At 45.6% G+C, this 18,763-nt stretch overlaps 5 protein-coding genes and 3 non-coding genes across 8 annotated transcripts; 5 read left to right on the top strand and 3 right to left on the bottom strand.

The window, feature by feature from the left end:
• The first annotated feature begins 2,268 nt into the window (after positions 1–2,268).
• Positions 2,269–4,546, top strand: fkbpl (FKBP prolyl isomerase like). The gene is made up of 4 exons (XM_076022521.1): positions 2,269–2,420; positions 2,831–2,995; positions 3,108–3,406; positions 3,699–4,546. The coding sequence occupies exons 2-4, from the start codon at positions 2,833–2,835 to the stop codon at positions 4,359–4,361; spliced, it is 1,125 nt and encodes a 374-aa protein (XP_075878636.1). The 5' UTR covers positions 2,269–2,420; positions 2,831–2,832; the 3' UTR covers positions 4,362–4,546.
• Positions 4,547–4,666: 120 nt separating this feature from the next.
• trnaf-gaa (transfer RNA phenylalanine (anticodon GAA)) lies at positions 4,667–4,739 on the bottom strand. Its single transcript has one exon. It is a non-coding gene; the product is annotated as a tRNA-Phe (tRNA).
• A 131-nt stretch (positions 4,740–4,870) lies between these two features.
• Positions 4,871–6,334, bottom strand: ebp (EBP cholestenol delta-isomerase). The gene is made up of 5 exons (XM_076022512.1): positions 6,204–6,334; positions 5,699–6,005; positions 5,554–5,590; positions 5,336–5,466; positions 4,871–5,229 (listed from the first exon to the last, which is right to left on the bottom strand). The coding sequence occupies exons 2-5, from the start codon at positions 6,000–6,002 to the stop codon at positions 5,009–5,011; spliced, it is 693 nt and encodes a 230-aa protein (XP_075878627.1). The 5' UTR covers positions 6,003–6,005; positions 6,204–6,334; the 3' UTR covers positions 4,871–5,008.
• A 465-nt stretch (positions 6,335–6,799) lies between these two features.
• trnah-gug (transfer RNA histidin (anticodon GUG)) lies at positions 6,800–6,871 on the bottom strand. The gene has a single exon. It is a non-coding gene; the product is annotated as a tRNA-His (tRNA).
• Positions 6,872–7,225: 354 nt separating this feature from the next.
• Positions 7,226–7,297, top strand: trnae-uuc (transfer RNA glutamic acid (anticodon UUC)). Its single transcript has one exon. It is a non-coding gene; the product is annotated as a tRNA-Glu (tRNA).
• A 728-nt stretch (positions 7,298–8,025) lies between these two features.
• Positions 8,026–9,979, top strand: vma22 (vacuolar ATPase assembly factor VMA22). The gene is made up of 5 exons (XM_076022522.1): positions 8,026–8,288; positions 8,775–8,878; positions 8,974–9,083; positions 9,167–9,358; positions 9,608–9,979. Exons 1-5 carry the CDS (start codon positions 8,169–8,171, stop codon positions 9,745–9,747), a joined length of 666 nt encoding a protein of 221 aa, XP_075878637.1. The 5' UTR covers positions 8,026–8,168; the 3' UTR covers positions 9,748–9,979.
• A 160-nt stretch (positions 9,980–10,139) lies between these two features.
• LOC142885806 (zinc finger BED domain-containing protein 4) lies at positions 10,140–14,615 on the top strand. The gene is made up of 5 exons (XM_076022524.1): positions 10,140–10,698; positions 11,354–11,530; positions 11,841–12,100; positions 12,275–12,860; positions 13,431–14,615. Exons 1-5 carry the CDS (start codon positions 10,549–10,551, stop codon positions 14,259–14,261), a joined length of 2,004 nt encoding a protein of 667 aa, XP_075878639.1. The 5' UTR covers positions 10,140–10,548; the 3' UTR covers positions 14,262–14,615.
• Positions 14,616–15,379: 764 nt separating this feature from the next.
• Positions 15,380–18,715, top strand: apobec2b (apolipoprotein B mRNA editing enzyme, catalytic polypeptide-like 2b). Its single transcript, XM_076022528.1, has 3 exons — positions 15,380–16,284; positions 17,308–17,488; positions 17,983–18,715. The coding sequence occupies exons 1-3, from the start codon at positions 16,037–16,039 to the stop codon at positions 18,325–18,327; spliced, it is 774 nt and encodes a 257-aa protein (XP_075878643.1). The 5' UTR covers positions 15,380–16,036; the 3' UTR covers positions 18,328–18,715.
• The last annotated feature ends 48 nt before the right edge of the window (positions 18,716–18,763 follow it).

Here is an 18,763-nt window from a genome sequence, read left to right on the forward strand (position 1 = left end):
GATGATGGATCCGAAATGTCACACGACGTGCTTGATCTGTCTCCCTCCAACCCTACCACTGGCAGCTATTGCTGCACTAGGCAGAAGGGTTTGGGGTGGGGTGGGGTGGAGTGGAGTGGAGTGCAAGAAGCATTGTCATTAAAACTTCTAAAAGTTGTCAAGCGTTTGTTGGAAGTTTTGCTTTGAGCTCAGATCTAATAGTTACTTTTTCTTCTTTTCTTTTCTTTTTGACCACATGGCTGACAGCGGCATCTGAATGAGGTTTGATGATTCTTGCAGTATTTATGCAGCTCGTCTAACCCACCACTGCTTGCTGAGTGTGGGAACTGCTCACGATAAAGCTCCTGCCTTCACTCTGAGTTTACACAGTGCGGCCCGAGTCTGCAGTCACTGTCTTTATAAACAGCAAACAGCCAAGACGGGGAGGCCTCGGTGCTCTCTGTCGCACAAAACCACACACACTCTCTCTCTCACACACGCACACACACACATGCCAGGGCGAGGAAAGGTGCAATGATGGACACTCAGCTCTCCTGGTGAGCGTGTGACAATCATGGCAGACCCTTCGGGACCTTCAGTGTCTTACGCCGGTTTTACCCATCCCTGAAAAAGTGTTGCGGCCCCTCTCAGCGAGGGATAAACAGCCTGTCGTGTGGCCCGATCTGTTTACCAGTTAGCCTCTGGCCGGCCAGGGTCGGAGAGGTTGTGCGTGTGTGTGCACGCATGTGTGCGTGTGTGTGCACGCGTGTGTGAGTATGTGTATGTGTGTGTGTGTGTGTGTGTGTGTGCGAGTTACTGTCTGACAGCGTTAGGGAATGTGTGATGGAGGGATTACAGGCAGGCTGGCTGTGGCTTTCATGGGAGAAAAACAAACTCAGAGCAGAATCTGAGGCTCAGCTTTGAGTTTTTTTTTTTTTTTTTTTTAATGTTTTGAGGTTGAAGTAGCCTCCTGTCCGCCCCTATTAGGAAGATGGTTACCATTTCTCAGCCGCTGATGGACTCCGTGGTCGGGTTGACATTCTTGGTTAGTTCCACTCAGGTCCTGCCGGTGGTTGGTCCATCCCTGTCCCCAGGAGAGAAGCCTCCACCCGAATAGCTATCTGCCTGTTGCTTCCTCCTCTCTTCTCCGTCTGGCACGTCTCTCCATGGTGTTCACCTGTCTCGCTCCCTGAATGACGCATGCCTCAACTCCTTGGAGAGGCTATCAGAGGTCGTACCAAGCCCAAAAAGGCCTGGCTACCGAGGCTGCAGCTGCTCCCTGGACGCCACTACTGGCAGGTTGCTACGCCCTTCTGGCGAGCTTGGAGCAGTCCACGAGTCCCGGTGTACATGCTTCTGAACTTACCTACTGGGATGCTTTAAAAAAGGGGGTGTGGTGGGGGTGGCCAGCTGGGATGCCGGAGGAAGCCAAGAGAAAGGTGATGGGGTTGAAAGGAGATGATGGACAGGAGGAGAAGAAGAGAAAGAGACTATATTGGTAACACATGGAGGAGGATTTAAAAGCTGAGGATCTCGTTTGTGGCAGCATGTTGTCAAGAGGTTGTTTCGGGATGCTCAATAAGCCCGTCACTTACTCTGGAACACCAGAATGTTTTTGCTTTGCATTAGACGTTTATCAGTCAGTTTAGTGTTATTGTTAACGGTGTATTATAATGGTAAACAGCTTTGGTGCACATTCATTTAGTTAAGGCAGCGTTTGGGGGTGTTGAGAGGTTACTGTCCAGTTTCCTTTCAGTAATGAAAACTCAAGAGGAGGAGGACGGGGGGTCAATGGCCAGAGATTTTACGAATTTGTGTTCCAAACGACAAGTAAATGTTTTCCAGGCCTCATGCGAGCTGAGCTCAAACTTTGAGTTAGACATGGTGAGAAGAGCTGCAGTGCGTGAATGGAGCGCGTCTTTTCTGCCTCAAGTCATGTCTTCAACAGCTAAATACCGCCCTCTTCTGTAACTGAAGGGTTTTCTTCAAAGTGGACAAGGTAACAACATATTGAGGAGAGATAGTGACTAATTACTGAAGTACTTCCTAAGTATCACAAGCAATTCATTAAAAGACACAACAAGAACTATTATTTTGTCCTTCTAATTAGTACTAGTATTACTATTGTTGTTGTTGTTTTTATGTATGATATTCGAAATGAAGTGACTTTGGCTCCCCCCCCCCCTCCTCTTTATTTATTTATTTATTTATTTATTTATTTTAATACATTTTTGCCGTACTTAAATTAAGGATTGCGGTTAGGGTTAGAACGACACATCAAGTTTACAATCTGGTACGGCAGGTGGCGACAATGCCCCTCGAATTTACCGAACACACGCCGGTCGAGTCGTAGAAGAAGACGGAGTAGCAACATGTCATAGCAGTTCATTTATCCGTCAGTGACTGGCTGCGTGACAAACATTGTCGGTCTTCCGTACGAGGTAAGTTGCATTTATTTTAGCTACACGTGCTTAGGTAAATATTAGAAATCCCGAGGCTCTTTAATTCGCTGGCGTGGCGTGCCGTGCCAGTTTAGGGTGGTGAGCCGCGCTAATGTAGATGCTAACGCTGTAGCGCTCTGCTCTGATCTCGCAGAGCTCGTCAGCTGTGTTGACATTCGAACGTTGCCTAAGCTATAGAGAATTGGTGACGTCGTAGAGGGGAACCGTTGGTTCGCGCAACAGCATGTCTCCGTAAAACATTCAATGTTCTCTCGCGCCCCGTGTGTGTGTGTGTGTGTGTGTGTGTGTGTGTGTGTGTGTTGTGTGTGTGTGTGTGTGTGTGTGTGTGTGTGTGTGAGAGAGAGAGAGAGAGAGAGAGATCCAGTTTCACATGAAACTCTTTGACCCAGGGATGGATGGACGGACGGATCACACCGTCAGACCGCTGACTGACTGTCGTTTTTCTGCTGATGCCGACGACACCTCGTGGGTGTCGGTGTGTCCCAGAGGTCTGTGGAAAGTTCAGCAAAAGAGCTCGGTCCGACAAGCTGCGTGTCCTTCCGGAGGTGATGCATGTAAGGGGATTTCTCTCTGATTTGTATTTTGGATACAAATCATCCTGCTGCTCTGGTTTGTGAGGGTTAACATGAAGCCCTGACTCTTGTAATGTTCCTTCACATTTTCTAGCACCCACACTTTGGCCAAGCTTAGGCTCGCTCTGTCGAGTCCGAGTCTGCCTCGAGTTTGCAGGAGAGAAGCACGAAAGCGCAAGAGAGCATCAAACGGAGAGGTTAACTCCCTCTGAGAAGGGCAGAGACAGGCCGGTCGATGACATCACCAAGGCGATGCCCACAGCCTTTCCCCGGTGTCTGGAGTCGGTGCTTCAGGTTCCGCTTGGCAACTGGACAGTGCTGAGGCTTGGTGAGGGTCAGTGCGATGTCACAGAGTCCTGTGTGGAAAGGATGAGAGCAGGAGAGAAATGCGAGGTGAGTTTGAAGACATGGCTGGGTGGGCGTGGGGGGGAGTCGGGGTCATTGGATAAGTTTTCCTCTTTTGCTTAGTATTTGGACAAAGTCAAAAGATCAGTGAAAATGACATGCCCATGGTGTATCATCCACAACACAAACAAGAATGTTTTAAATGACTTGCCTTACAATGTTCTTGTCTACATGTAATTCTCGTTCGGTGCTCGTCCAAACTATCTGAGCTGTTGCAGATTTCGCCCAGGCTTGTGTGTCGTATGAAGTGCGATTCCAACCATTGCCTTGTCCACCCTAGATCCTGATCTCCCCGATTGGAAATGCACCAGAGGTCCCGATTTCCCATCCACCTGTGGAAAACGAGCCTTTGCAGGCCACGGTTGAACTTCAGACTTGCACGCCAGGGAAGGAATCATGGGAGATGTCCACGGGTGAAAAGTGGGAGTGGGTGAAGTCGCACAAAGAGAGAGGTGGAGTGCGGTTTAGGGGTGGGGATTTGTGGGGAGCGGCGGACAGCTACAGTCGGGCCCTCAAACTTCTCATCACAATCCAACGCCATTTCAAAGAGGCAAGTGTCAAAGGACAAGAGGAGGAGCAGAGAGACTGGAATGCGGGCGATGGTGCCCAGAGCCTCCCTTCAGTTGCAGAGTACAAAACCACCAAAGCGGAGCTCCACTCCAACTTATCCTTGTGTCAGCTCAAACTGAATCTGCCAGAGCGTGCAAGGAACAGTGCTGCCAGAGCCACTGAACTGGACCCTGCAGGAGCTAAAGCCTGGTACAGACTGGGCCAAGCTTGCCAGATGGTGAACGACCTGGAGGAAGCCAGGCAGGCGTTTCGTAAACTACTGGAGCTACAGCCTGATTCACCTGCTGCTTTAAAGGCACTTAAAAACATTGCAAGTAGAGAAAAGGAGACAAATACACAGTTGGGACTCAGACTCAGCAAAATGTTCAGCTGAGTCTGAATGTAAATTCACTTGGTGAGGTTGGAGGGTGTGTTTTTCCTTTTAAATAGAAATAACTTAATTTTTATCTTGCTGTATAAAAGCGGAGAGTTCAATCACACACCTCACATACAACTTGACACCATGAATGTATTTTGTAAGTAAAGGCACGTGTCAAAATAAAGTTGAACGCTTGTTTATGTGTGTCTCGAAGTTGTAACATAGCGCCATTTAGACACGAGGTGCAGTTCACCTGTTGACCACACAGTGTTGCTGTAGATTTAATCCTGCCTATGTTCTCACGTCGCAGTAAAACAAAATGCCGAAACCCGGGATCGAACCAGGGACCTTTAGATCTTCAGTCTAACGCTCTCCCAACTGAGCTATTTCGGCGAGTGGTTTGATGCGTGTTGGAATAATTCTTATACGAAGGCAGGCAGTAATGGTACTGCTGACGATTATTGTATTGACGATTGACATTTACCTTCATTATTATTATTATTATTGAGGTTACAACGATAAAATCAAAAAAAAAATGTTTTATTGTTACGATGACGAGTAGATATACCGTTTTCATTTCAAAGTGGAACTTTACAAAATCATTATTTATTTAGAAACAACGACACTATTCCCCATTCAAGTCCGACGGAGGGTCTTCGTCTTCAGTTCCTCTTGGACTTCTTTGACACCGTGTTGTCAGCGTTGGTCTGGGCCGCTGACAATTGTTTCCACGCATCCACAATGAGCAACAGCGGTATGACGATCCAAATCAGGTTCATGAACATGAAGTAAAACCAGAAATAAATTGGGTGTCCATACTCGCTGTGAATGTACCCATCCCTGTGCTCCGTGTAGAAATAGAGCACAGCTCCGTACAGCTGACCTGCAATCAGATTGTGAAATGTGATTTATGGTGCAACAATAATGAATGTTATCAGACGAAGTTCATGGCTCTTCCTTTGAAGGTCAAGGGAAGCAAACCGTCTTACCTAATGAAATGATGAGCTGCAGAACAAACCTGTAGGGCTTGTTGGCTAAGAAGGCGAACACTACCCAGAAACTGAAGGGTCCCCATAAACATGCAGTCACAGTCTCCATGCAAACAGTGAAGTTGTCCGCTCTAGGTTGATATAGGAAATGTAAGCATACATTTTTAGGTAAACAATTTTCATCTTAATGTCAGTGTTTTGTGCGACTGTGTACTTACATCGCATATCTACTGTCTCCTTTTGAATACTCTTTCCCTAGAAGGAAATAGGAATTCAACTTAAATGGTACGCCCAACACGCATGTAACACAATAACATTGACAAATGCTGTTCCCATGTCCTCATTTTCCTGTTTAACACTCACAGAGCTGTGACAGGAAGCTTTGGTCCCCTGGAATAATGTCATAGTACATGGAGAACCAGCCCTCAATTACACCGTGGATGAAGCCACAAACGGCAAACCAGCACACAGCTAGTCGCCTCCATGTGCTCAGGATGCAACTCTTCCGGCCGGTGATTATCCAGGTCACAAATAAAAACACCCCAGATCCAGAAAACAAGAACACCAGAATCTCTGACATGGATCGATCATTGGGGACATAGTTGGGAATTAGAAGATCCCTCGGCCAGAAGGGATGAGATGCTTTGACAGTCGATGAAGCATCCATTATCTGTTAAAATCAAATAAATGAATTAATAAAAAAAAAATAAAAAAAAAATAAAAACAACAACAACAACAACAACAAATAACGTATCATTACTTGCAGAGTATCTAATCTGTACTATTTTTTCTTGATTATCAACTAAGCGAAACGCCAAAACTAACTTTAACTTTTAAAACAAGTAAACCGGTGAATTTTTGCCCTTACCGGTTAAAATATGAGTGCAAAATGCAATCGATGTAGAAAACGTATTATTCAGCAGCAGCCAGAACGCGGGACATGTCCACCAGAGACTATCGGACTACTCAAACACGGAACCACTCTCGCAAGGGGCGGTAACGTTTAATCGAAAGGACCATTCAGGGGATCGCATGAAGAGAGCTGGTCTCACATGCGATCTACCAGCCTTTTGATTGGCTCTTTAGCTCGGAACATGGACGTTGTTGCAGAAAGTCACCTATCAAACGCCTTTTGCTAAACGCTCAAGTTGAATATTTCAACTCCCGGTGAAGGGTGACTAACATTTATGTAATGTCCTTGTTTCGTCACATCAATCGTTTATTGAAATTAATTATTTTCAGAATTGATTGTTATAATCCACAGGACCTTTACCTTGTCAGTGCAATTTTGTGTTTAAAATATTAGTGCTTACATTGAGCTTATATTGTCCCAAAAGGTTCAGTTTTGTATTTTTCCTTTCGATTGTCCCTCATTTTTGAGGGATTTGTCCCCCCCTAACAAAATTGAGCAAAACAAAGTGAAAATTTAAAAAGCACTCCCGAGCCGTGCCAGGGTTTTATCCCTGCCGTGACCCGGATTCGAACCGGGGTTGCTGCGGCCACAACGCAGAGTACTGACCACTATACGATCACGGCGTGCTACCGGGGGTGGTGGCTGTACAGGCTCACAAGTCGGCTTTTGAATCCACACACGGGTGAAGCGGCGTGCTGTTGTACGAAGTTTTTTTGGAGCACATTGAATACAATATAGGTCGATTTGGTTTGATACATTATACAAACAGACTGTGAAAGCTCAAATTGAATGATTTGGGGTATTCAAAAGCTTTTTGCAGCATGTCTTGTAATGGTCACATTAATGGGCTTAACGACACGCAACGACTCCTTGTCTTAAAACAACTTACACTGTGACGAGTATTAAATTAATTAAATGAAGAATTAGCCGACACGTAGGACAGGATATGGATCAACGTAGAATGGTTGGTACGTGTCTCCCATATGGTCTAGCGGTTAGGATTCCTGGTTTTCACCCAGGCGGCCCGGGTTCGACTCCCGGTATGGGAACATATCTTTTTTTTTTTTTTTCGGTCGTTGGTTCTTGCTGCGTCACAATGCTGATCACAGCAGTACTAGTTAGTATGTTGCATGAAGAACAAGTAGAAGAAGAAGAAGAAGAAGAAGACCTTTATTGATCCCAAGATGGGGAAATTTGCACAATTACAACAACAAAGAAAAGCTACTGTGCAAAAGGTCAAGAATTATATTAACTGAAGATGTAGACAAAAATAAAATATCTGTAAGTATATAAAGAAAAATAATAAGCGAGATAAAAAGCAAGATATTTACATATTAAACATTTTAAATTTACATGTGCTACATTCTCGGCTATAAATAAGTTTATATTGCAACTAAATGAGAAATTTACAGTTATTGCAAATTTTTGTTATTGAAGATGAATGAATGAAAAAGTATTTCTGCATTTAAAAACTCACTAGATGTAAATCAAAGGCCACTTAAAATAGTATGTCTCACCACCGCCAGAGAATTCCATTGATATGTGAAGAAAGATAGGACTTTATTTTTCCTTATTTGAAAAAAGTACATTCTTTCAGCATTTAAATACCAAGTAGATATAATTTATATTTTACAAAAAGTAAACCTCTTCAGTAAGGATTAACAACAACAACAACAGACTTACAAAAAATGTTCTTAAAATGTTATTAAGGTCGGCTCATGGGTTTAATTCATAGACGCAAACCCATGTGACGCTTCACGTGACGTCAAGTGTCACATGACCTTACGCGGAAGTAGGAGACGTCCTCCCCGATCCGTTTCCAGTTGTCTTTTGGACGGACGCTTAACTTCGAAAACGTTGGTGGAGAAATATTTATTACTGTTATTATCATTACTATTTTTACCCGAGGGAATAGTCGAGATGGGAGTTAATGAATTGGAAGAGTCATCTTTGTTTCTGGACGACATGCTGCTTCGTTTAATGGAGCAGCTACAGCTACTGGATGAGAAACGCGCCGCTTTGAACTCTCTGACTGAGCAGGTATGTTGCAGACTGATGTGAGAGTGAGGATGCTAATATATTAAAGCTAAAGTCCCAGGGATTGTCACATCCCGAAGGATGCGAAATTTGTTCTCCACATTTGACCCAGCCCCTGGGGGGAACAGTGGGCAGCAGCGAAGCTCCCGGAATCATTGAGTGATCGAACCCCCCCCCCCCCCCCCGAATACTGAGTGCCAAGCAGGGAGGCAAAGGGTACCATTTATACAGTCTTTGTGCTATGAAGTCAAATAATCTTTGTAAAATGGGCATAAATAATGCCCACCTTACTACATACTTGCAAAATTGTGTCACTGAGCTCATTCACCAGTGCCAGTGGCTGCAAAATGTACAATCTTGCCTCAGTATTGCGTTTCTACACTTTGTTTCATTTGTTTGTTTGTTTGCTTGCCACGATCCGTTATCATAACTTTTTGTAACATAAAAATAATAATAGTTTTATTATTCCATTTATTTTCTTCCCCACAGGGTTGGTTTTCTTTGTCAAAAGCTCGATATGCCATGGGAAACAAACAAGTCTCCGCACTTCAGTATGCAAGTCAGATGGAGCCACTAGTTTGTGTTCATGCTCGGTGAGAAAAGGTTTCATGTTTGTGTGTGAAATAGTATTGTATTTACTCCTTTAAACAAAAAACAACCTCTATTGATTTGGGTTATTGTGCCACAGAACACTCGTCAAAGGTGAGGTGGATTTTTGCACAGACCGGCTGAAAGAAACAAGCAAAGAAACTGGGCAAGAGTTAAAGACCATCGAAGACATTGGACCCCAAGAGGAAGGTGAGTCAGCTATATTCCAGATGTTTCTTTGAGAAATATATGCCATAAATAAATACCATTGATTAAATAGTTTGGTTCCTTAGGTATCAGGAGAAGAAACAAATCAAAAAAGGACACCACTCAGGAAGATGAAAGTAAAAATGCCACTATCACAAAGTCTCCTGTGATAACTTCCCAGAGACAACATGTGCAAAATCCTCAGCAAGATCCTCTCAAATGGTTTGGGATTTTGCTGCCACAGTCCCTAAAGCATGCACAGTCTTCGTTTAAACAAGGTATGTGAAAATGGTCAAAGACAGAAGTGCAATCTATTGTAAAAAACAAAACATGACAATCCCATTTAAGACATGTTAAATTAAGAATTAAGACATATTTTTAAAAAAATAACCTTTATTATTATTATTATTATTATTATTATTATTATTAGTTTTTGTACGCTTGTGTGCAAGACAAAACTGCGGATCTTTCACTGTATTACTGTCATATCAATTTCTTAATTCTTCCTCTGTTTTATGTCATTACAGTAATAGAGTTGTCAGCTGAGATTGCCACCCTTCAGAGTGCCGTATTGAGCACCAGACAGGAGCTGAGGGAGGCCAATAAAGACCATCACAATCTCCAGGCGGAAGCTACAGCTATGCAGTTGGATCAGGCAGCAGAATAGCGTTCTGTCTATGAAGGAAAATATTGGGTTATGTTTCTGGGCCAGATTTAAATAAATTGTTTGTTTAGAGACCAAGATTTTAGATTGAGCATTTGCTCTTTAAGGGGATTAAGTTATGTTTCACTGTGCTGTCATGACCGAGTTTCACCGATTAAAAATGTTTTGTTTTTTTATTCTACTTAAACTGCAATGAACAATAACTGTGCAATAAATGTTTTTTCCAACTGTGCCTGTGCAATGAGTTAAGCAATTAGTAATGTACGAATTATTGTACCAGCAAAACTGAAGAAGAAAAAAATTGCTCATGACCAGTTTCGTGTGTGTGTGTGCGCGCGCGCGTGTGCGTCCACAAATGCACCACAGCTTTCCGCAGCATGCTTTGGTTGACCGGAGCAGTCGAAAGGTAGGACGCAACTCCGGCTAGTTGCGATCATTTCCTGTTCCAATTACGATACTGTGTGGTGTAGTTCCCTTAATGAGACACGCAGCCCAGCCTCCTTTTCCTTTGCGTCCTAGCGACGGGTGGATGAGAGCGACGGTCGCAGCATCTCTGTCGTGTGATTGATATTGCCAAGACATCTGCGGGAGCCGCTGAAGCCCTTTTTTTTTACATCGCCGAGCACTCCCGATCGTCTCGGCGCCGCAACTCCCGCACCCAGATCATATCTTTTGTCTGCACAGTTGGTCCGCAACGGTGTTGTTTTCTCATGTGCCATCAGAGATCGACGTGACACTGCCGACACCCCAGAGCCTGGTCGCAAGTTGATTTTTTTTTTTTTTTTTTTTTGCACGGGGGGCTCGATGGCGTCTGTCTCCAAGGTCTCCATCCTCGATTACTTTAACATTGTGTTTGAGGGTGAAAATGGCAAGATCGAGTCCAACTGCAAGGCGTGTGGCACAAGAATCCAGGCGAAGAGGAGCGTCACGTCCAACTTCGTAACACACCTCAAGGTAATCGTTCTAAAAATAAAATTAAAAAAAAACCGCGAACGCGTGTCGGTGTAAAACACCAAGACGATTCACCCACGCTGACTCATTATCGTGGGCACAATCGAGGGGAGGAACCCTGGGGATGTGCTCCTCCCACTTTGCAGCTCAAGTTAAAATTGTCCCCGTCGCTGTTTTGATTGGTTCTATAGCGGGTTAGCTCTGTCTGGCTCCCACTGGCGACGAAGCGTTTCTATATTTGCGTTTGCTCGCTTTAGCCCCGCCTCCGTCACACGCGGCAACGTGAGTGGAATTGCGTATTGCGCGGCCACTCCGTCTTCCGTCCTTACCCGTCGGCCTGTGGACTATGTCCAAACTGTGGTCGACTGCAAAAATCGGCTCGTCTCGGGACGCGTCCGTCCCTCGCAAGTAAAGTCACGTGACATCTCGCGAGAGCTGCTGTACACGCGCCCCTCAAACCAACACGAGCCCGTTCTTCTCTTTTTCGTTCTCAAAGCAGACTACAGATCCTGTCCCAACAATAAAAAGCTAGCTAAAGCAATGTCCTTCCGACTGCATGTGACTGGAGGCGCACGCGAGAGCACAGAACACAACGCTATGAATGAACGAAAACTATTCTGCTGTCGAGTCATGATCAACCTTCTCTCCGCGCTGGCAGAGGAAGCACCAGGCCATGTACGACGACTTTGTGAAAAGGAAGGACATGAAGAGGGAAGGCTACTCCACCGCTTCTCTGCACGGGTTCAGCGCCAGCGGAGGGAACAGCCGCTGCTCTGTTGCAGAGGGAGCCGAGGGCGGAGGCCTGACAAAGTTTGTCAGACATGACCCCCGCCAGGTTCGTGTTGTGCTCCAGTCAGCCATTGTGAAACAATAATAGTGAGAAGGCCTGTGCACACCAGCTGTGTTTGTGTGACAAATGAAATTTGAAGTGACACTGAGGTTTACTGAGTTTAGACTCTTCTAGAAAGCTAGCCTAAATTCCTATACAACTTAATGGTATAATTTGCATTTGTTTGTATATGTAATTAAGTCATGATTGTATAACTCATATACACATGCTCATTTGTTGCATAAAGTCCTCAAGTCCTACACATTGATTTTTGCACAGAGAGTAAGAGTGCAGTGTTATTTCCTGGACACCACAGGCTCTAATCACAGAGGCCATAGTCAAGATGATTGTGACCGATCTGCAGCCGGTATCCATCGTGGAAAATCAGGGCTTCAGAGAGCTGCTGCAGCTCCTCGAGCCGCGCTACTCCCCTGAGTGCCAGCACTACATCCAAAACCTGCTCCTCTCAGCATACACCTACCAGGCCCAGCTGGCAACCCATCAAGCTCTGGCCTCAGCGCACGCCCTCAGTCTTAGTCTGGACCTCTGGAGCGGCTCACCTGCAGCCAAGTCAGGGTGAGGAGTCTAACGGCAACATGACTCCCAACTGCAAATGATTGGGATACTAATAAGTCCACTTCTCCCCTGGTCACTCTCTCTCCCCTTGTGTGTGTGTGTGTGTGTGTGTGTGTGTGTGTGTGTGTGTGTGTGTGTGTGTGTGTGTGTGTGTGTGTGTCCGTCCTTCCTCAGGTACCTCGGTGTCACCTGCCACTTTCTTACTGCTGACTGGCAGATGCGCTCTGCCCTCCTGGCTTGCCTGCCGTTGACTGATGGCAGCTGTGGAAATCGAGTGCTTTCAGATTTTGATCAAGTGTGCCACTGTCACGGTGTGTCGGGGAAGGCCTTTTGTGTTGTTGCAGACACCTACCTGGTAGCGACTACGCCAAAGTCCCACTCTCTCCCCGGATTCCTCTTCCCCTGTCCCGATGGGCACAAAGACTCGCTGGACAAATGTGGTCCTGTCGGGGGGGAAGGATTGGGGAACAGCCTCGGGAATGGTGGCGAGGCGGCCGAGTGCAGTGACTTGTGGGAACAGGGTCTGGGTGTCGGCCGGGTGGACTGCTTCTCTCGCACTCTCGAGCAGTGCGTCCGTGAGGGCTTGCGCTCGTGCTCGCAGCTCTCCCCAACGCTGGCAAAGGCAGCGTGCTTCTACAACTACATTACCTCTGCTGTCCCACCTGAGAAACTTACCCAAGTGTTTGACGGCCCTGTGATGACTCCAGGAGGACCAGGAAATACTCCTCTTACTGCAAAAGATTGGGCAGCTCAGCTGAAGGTACTCCCATGCTCTTGAGGAATTAAAGGTCCGGTGTGTAAAATTTGGCTTAATTTATCTTTTTTTTTTTATTGATAAAAACTTAATACATTGCCCCTAAAAACTTGAATAAAAGTGTGTACTGGCAGTACAGTAAAATGAATTTTGTTTTCTTACCCATAAAATGTTTCTTATAATTATATATTAGAATATGCAGAGAGCAAGGGTCTTGCTCCATATTTCTAAGGAAGCCTGGTGTGGACATTCCAGCCTGCCTGACAGCGTGTTTCATATTTAGGGTAAATGCTTGCCTCCTCATATAAACCAAAGAAAAAGAAGCTGGAAGAGGTTCCACAGTTTGTGTGTGCAGGTCGCTGTAGTTTACTGGCAGCTCAGGAGAGGGAGGGGGAGCGTAAAGAGTGCTGCAATCTAAAACCTAACCACTTGATGTCGCTGTTTCTTCTCAAAACCTCTGAATATTACACACTTTACCCTTAATTGTTCGAGGATATACAGCTCCATAAGAATATTTTTCATTCCATATACAGTATGTGGAGCTGCATTTGGCAATTACTGATCTTTTTGTTTTAGGTGCTCCGACAACTGCTGGACTCTGTGGAGCTCCTTGAGGAGATGAGCGCCCCGGGGGAGCTGACGTTGGTGGGATCAGAGAGAGTTCTGTTGAGGGAGCTGGCCGACACTTTGGAACCTTTTTCTGAGGCCTGGGAGATGGTCCATGGCGACTCGGACAGACATGTGTCCATCAGCTTGGCTCTTCCTTGTGTGCTGGGCCTTCAAAAGCATCTCTCTGAGATGTCGACGCCCAACTGCCCCTCTCTCCTCGCAGGGTTCAGCCAAGTCTTGGATAGTTGGCTAGCCCCTATACTGGAGGAGCCCTTCTACATAGTGGCCACCATTCTGGACCCCCAGTTTAAGCTAACGTGGAGCAGCAACCCCGACTGGCACAAACAAGTCCTCCTTGAGGAGTTCTCCAAACACAGTCCGTCGTCCTGCGGCCCCGCAGAGACTCACACAGACCTGAGCCCTCAAGCTCCTCAGACTCCTCCCGCCCCGTCTCCGTCGCAGGCTCCCTCGCTGCTGCGGCCCTGCAGGCTGTTCTCTTTCATCAAGCAAAGGCCCGCCACGCAAGCCAAGAGCCTTGAGCAGGAGCTGCAGGCGTACGTGTGCGAGGAGCCCACAGATGAGGAGGCGCTACAGTACTGGCGGCGCCGATCCGTCGACTTTCCCCTTCTCGCCCAAGTAGCCAAGAAGGCGCTGACGGTGCCCGCGTACGGCACCGTGGTGGGGAGCATCTTCGCCAGTGCCGATCGCTGCCTGTGGCCAGACAGGGGCCGTGTCGTACCAAAGAATCTGGAGACGCTCATCTACCTCAAAGCAAATTATAAGCTGTTGTGGACATAAATCTGAGAGTGGAGCATTTTTGATGCATCTGTCTCTGGAACAGAGCTTGCAGCACCACATGGTCCTCGTACTGCTCACGTGATGCGACCTCCTGTTTTTGAGAACATTTTTTTTTTTTTCCATTCCTTCCAGACTGACGTGGTGCGCTGTCTGTGTTAGCATTACACAACAGCACAGGCTTGACAACCGGATCAGCTCTGAGTTGATTTACTTGGTCAACTCCATCAGAAGGTCCTACTATCTATCAACACCCCAACTCTCCCAGAGAGAGCCTGTGTCTGTCCGGGCCATCCCGCAAAGACTAGTAGCAAAAAAGTGGGTCATTGCATTTTGTAGCATATAGCAAAAAAGAAATGCCTCTAGAAACTCAATTTCATTTGCTCAAAGAAACAACATGTTACAAATACTTTGAATAATAAATAGTGAAATTAACCTGTCTTCTTAACAGACAAAGTAAACTTGTAACAAAACTTGGAAAGAAACGTGAAAAAAAATCACAGTACAATGAAACTGTATCAGTTTGACTTGAAATTATATTTTGTCCTGACTCATTCAGATTATTTCAGTCTTTGTTTGTATTTTTCAATTGCTTTCAAATGTCAAACTGGTTTCATTTACTTTTTAATATGCCCGAAATACTTTTTCATTATACATTCTAATTATTTTCAATTACTTTTTATCTTTCAATTGAAAAGAGCAGCATGGCACTTAGTGGGAATACCCCTGGCTTTGGCACTTTGGCACAGTTTAGTCGTCACATTGGTTATTGCCCCCGAAATAAGCACTTGGCAGCGATCGAGACCAATGAAGGGAAGGCAAACTATTGCTCTCTCCTTCATGTCTCAGCTTATTACCTCTGCATTGCAGACAGCTTTTTTCTGACTGCACATGGATATAATGTCATGTGTTTACCGAACCCTTTTCCTCCCTCATGCATTGCCTCCAGTATTTGTTACAAAGTCATTTACGCAGATTATTATTATTATTATTATTATTATTATTATTATTATTATTATTATTATCATTATTATTATTATTATCTACAGACACAGTGCTCTGACACTGTGAGCACTCTTCATTTTTTTCTCATTCGTCCAGAGAAAATCCCCTTTGCATGCATTTGCCTTCATTGCACTGCACTGGCTCGTCTGCAGTGCCCTTTTACTGGCCTCGGTTTATTCCCAGCGGCCTAATGAACTCCAGGACATCGGAGCCTGGCGAACGGCAATGTGGTGTTCTGTATCAAGGGAGTCCTGGTTACCCCATACACATAGACGCACACAGACAAGCGGCGTTATTAATAACTCTGCTGGCTACTTGCATGCTGGCAGTTGGGGCCTGATTTATTTAAGTCCCCAAAGTTTTTTTTTTTATTTTTTATTTTTTTTAGGGCTGTGCAGAAAATACAAGACCATGGTCTAATCAGCCGCATTTCCCTTTCAACTGCATGACTGGTTTAAGAGGTTTAAGTCCTACTTCTTCATGGGCGCTAACGCCACTGATATCCCCCGGGCTTTCAGCAGCCACGGCATGGAAACCATGGGGGCGGTGGGGTCGGGTGTGTTAAGCAAGCCGCCACCTAAACCCTCTCCTGCCAGACGTGCTGTGACTTCAATGATAGCACACAATAGGATCTATTTCTGTAAGCGCACCATGGTTGCCACCCCTCTTTAGCAGCGTGCTCCCCCTCTATCTCACCCTGTCACACCCACTCCCAACTTCTCCCGACGCGCTCGCTTGCCGTTCTCCAACCCCCCCTCCAAAATACCGAAACCATGGCGGACAGGAACAGCCGGTTCAGTGTAAAGAAGAAAGAGAAGAAGGTGGAGAGCAAGGCAAACGAAGACCAGGAGCAGAATTCGAAGAAGCCCGAAAAACCTGGCAAAAAGGCCGACGTGCCGAGGAATGAGGGCGAGAAGAGGAGTTCGGAGAGCGGGGGGGTGACTGGAGCAGAGGCCCAAAACAGTGAAGGAAATGGAGAGTTTCAGCCCATTGAGCTGCCGCCCTTTGAGATCGTCACTGGGTGAGTGTGACTCGACACGTGTGAGAGAAGTTTCACATTTTCACTATTTCACCGTGAAACAGGTCTCCTTTTCAGTAACTCTCAGCAAGCTGTTTATCATATCACCCACTTTTCTGTATTCCCAGAACATTTACTCCATTATCCGTCGACACCAATACTAATGACTCACACCTGCTATCTTTCTACCTCGGCAGTAAGAATAGACATGAGTCACGGAACAGAGGCGCACACTCTGTCCCTCCACCTAGTTTCTGTTCCCCTGCACTCTGTGGGGCAGTCATTGGCTGTTTACATTGGAGGGTTGCGAGATAATTGAATAACAGTTTCTATGAATGTAGAAGGGGTGAAGTTGAGGCAACTGAACTTGTTCTTGCCACCTTGAAGACGTTTGGCCTCCCATCTAACCTGAGTCAGTCCTGAAGAGGCGAGCTTCACGTCTGAAGAAGAGAAGGAGAGTTCTCTCTTCGTTCCTTTTCTACATTAAGATGACCTGGATGACTGAGAACCTTCACAGACTATATTAATGTATGATTAATCTGTTGAGAGGATCACTCGCGCGCCCACCCACCCATGCGTACACCAACAGACAGCAGCCATACAAGGCAGTTGAGGTGGATGTCTTTGATGAGTCATGGCAGATCTGGCTAAACCTCAGCTCATCGAATGACTAAGAGACGAGAAATATTCTCAGAAACCTTGATTTACCTCGGCAGCCCCTTCAAAAACATTCCGCTGACTGTCGCTGCCCTCCATGGCTCACGGCCGTCACTGTTTTACTGCATCTTGAGTGGTTTACAACCTCTTCACAGACACGCGCTGATTGGAAAGAGTAGCGTCACCCTGGGAGGACACTCACAGACACACCATGCTGGCTATTTCTTCCCCCTCCTTTATCTCTATCCTTCATCAAATCTCTCACATGACTGCTGCAACACGCTCGGCTATACCTGGCCGTTCTTAGGGGAAACGTGAGAGGCCTAATATTAGATTTATGCTAATGTTTGTGCTTTCAATCCCCACCAGGGAACAGATGAGCCCGTTCTACTTCAAGTTTCAGTTCCGGAATGTAGAATACTCATCCGGGAGGAATAAGACCCTGCTGTGCTTCCGAGTGGACACCCCAGGGGGCACCACCGAAACGCTGAAAGGTTACATGGAGGATGAACACGCCACAGCTCATGCTGAAGAGGCTTTCTTTCAACAGGTTGCACTTTGGAGCTTATTTAAACAATGCTGTTGTGTAGTTAAATATAAAAGTGAATCATATTCTAGAGGAACTTTTTTTGTACCTTGGCTTTGGGGTCATTCTGGTCAGTTAAGTTCAGATAATTCTGCCAAAACTTATTTTTATTTTTGCAAAATGATCAACAAATGTATTATTTCACTGATGGCAAAAAAAAACATAATCTTTAATTTTTACTTCAGTACATTTCAGAACCTGTACTTTCTTACTTTTACTTGAGTGAAGGAGTTAAATCAGTACTTTTACTTTGACCAGTAGAAGTATTATTCACATTCTGTGAAGTACAGAATGTGAATAATGCTTTTGCCACCTCTGCTTTCACACTAAAAGGCACAATCAGAGATTTTGTGGTTGCAGGCTTTTAAAATTTCCCTTACGACAATTGAACATTTCATTTGTGTTGTATTACTTCCTGAGGCTTCTAAAAAAAGACATTCCTGCTGGTTCTATCCCAGGTCCTTCCGAACGCTTCACAAGAGTATGAAGTCACATGGTACGTGTCGTCCAGCCCCTGTGTCTCTTGTGCCGCCAAGGTGGCGAGCATCCTCCAGCAGCGCAAAAAGCTCCGCCTGTGCATATTCTGCTCGCGCCTCTTTGATTGGGAGCAGCCGGAGATAGCCGAGGGCCTGCGGACCCTGAGCAAGGCCGGCTGCAAAGTGCGGATGATGAGGCCGTCCGACTTTGTGCACGTGTGGGACATGTACGTGGACAAGGAGGAGGAGGAGAGCTTCACACCCTGGGAGGACTGTCAGGAGAACTACGAGTACTACATGGAGAGACTGACTGATATGCTCAAGTAGATGTGAGTCAGGAAGTGTCAGTGCGTAACCTTTTCTCTGTAAATCTATCTCTGTCTCTATGTAATCACTCCTGCTTTGTGTCTTTGCAGCCATTTCGCAGCCAGACCCTCCCAATGACTAAACCACACTGGCCGAGGTGTGAAATTCCCACACGCTTGACGTGTCTTCCTGGTAGCACCGTTAAAGGTTACATGAACATGCCTTGCAACTTTTTTTTTATTTTTTTTTATTTTTTATTTTAACACTCTAAGCTAAAAAAAAAAAAATGACACACGACTACATCTGTGCCGCTTTGCTAGCCGCAGTTGTTAAATACAGCCCGAGTTCTCGTAGTTTGTCGCTGAAAAGTTTTGACATATTTAAACACATTAAATAAGCTTTTGGTTGATCATCTTGTCTGTGTTGTGTTTGTCAGAAGAGCTGAAGAGGTAAGAGT

The sequence above is a fragment of the Nelusetta ayraudi genome, unplaced genomic scaffold (assembly GCF_046127955.1).
Source record: "Nelusetta ayraudi isolate G7.1 ecotype Tasmania unplaced genomic scaffold, CSIRO-AGI_Nayr_v1 ptg000012l, whole genome shotgun sequence".
Lineage (NCBI taxonomy): Eukaryota > Metazoa > Chordata > Actinopteri > Tetraodontiformes > Monacanthidae > Nelusetta > Nelusetta ayraudi.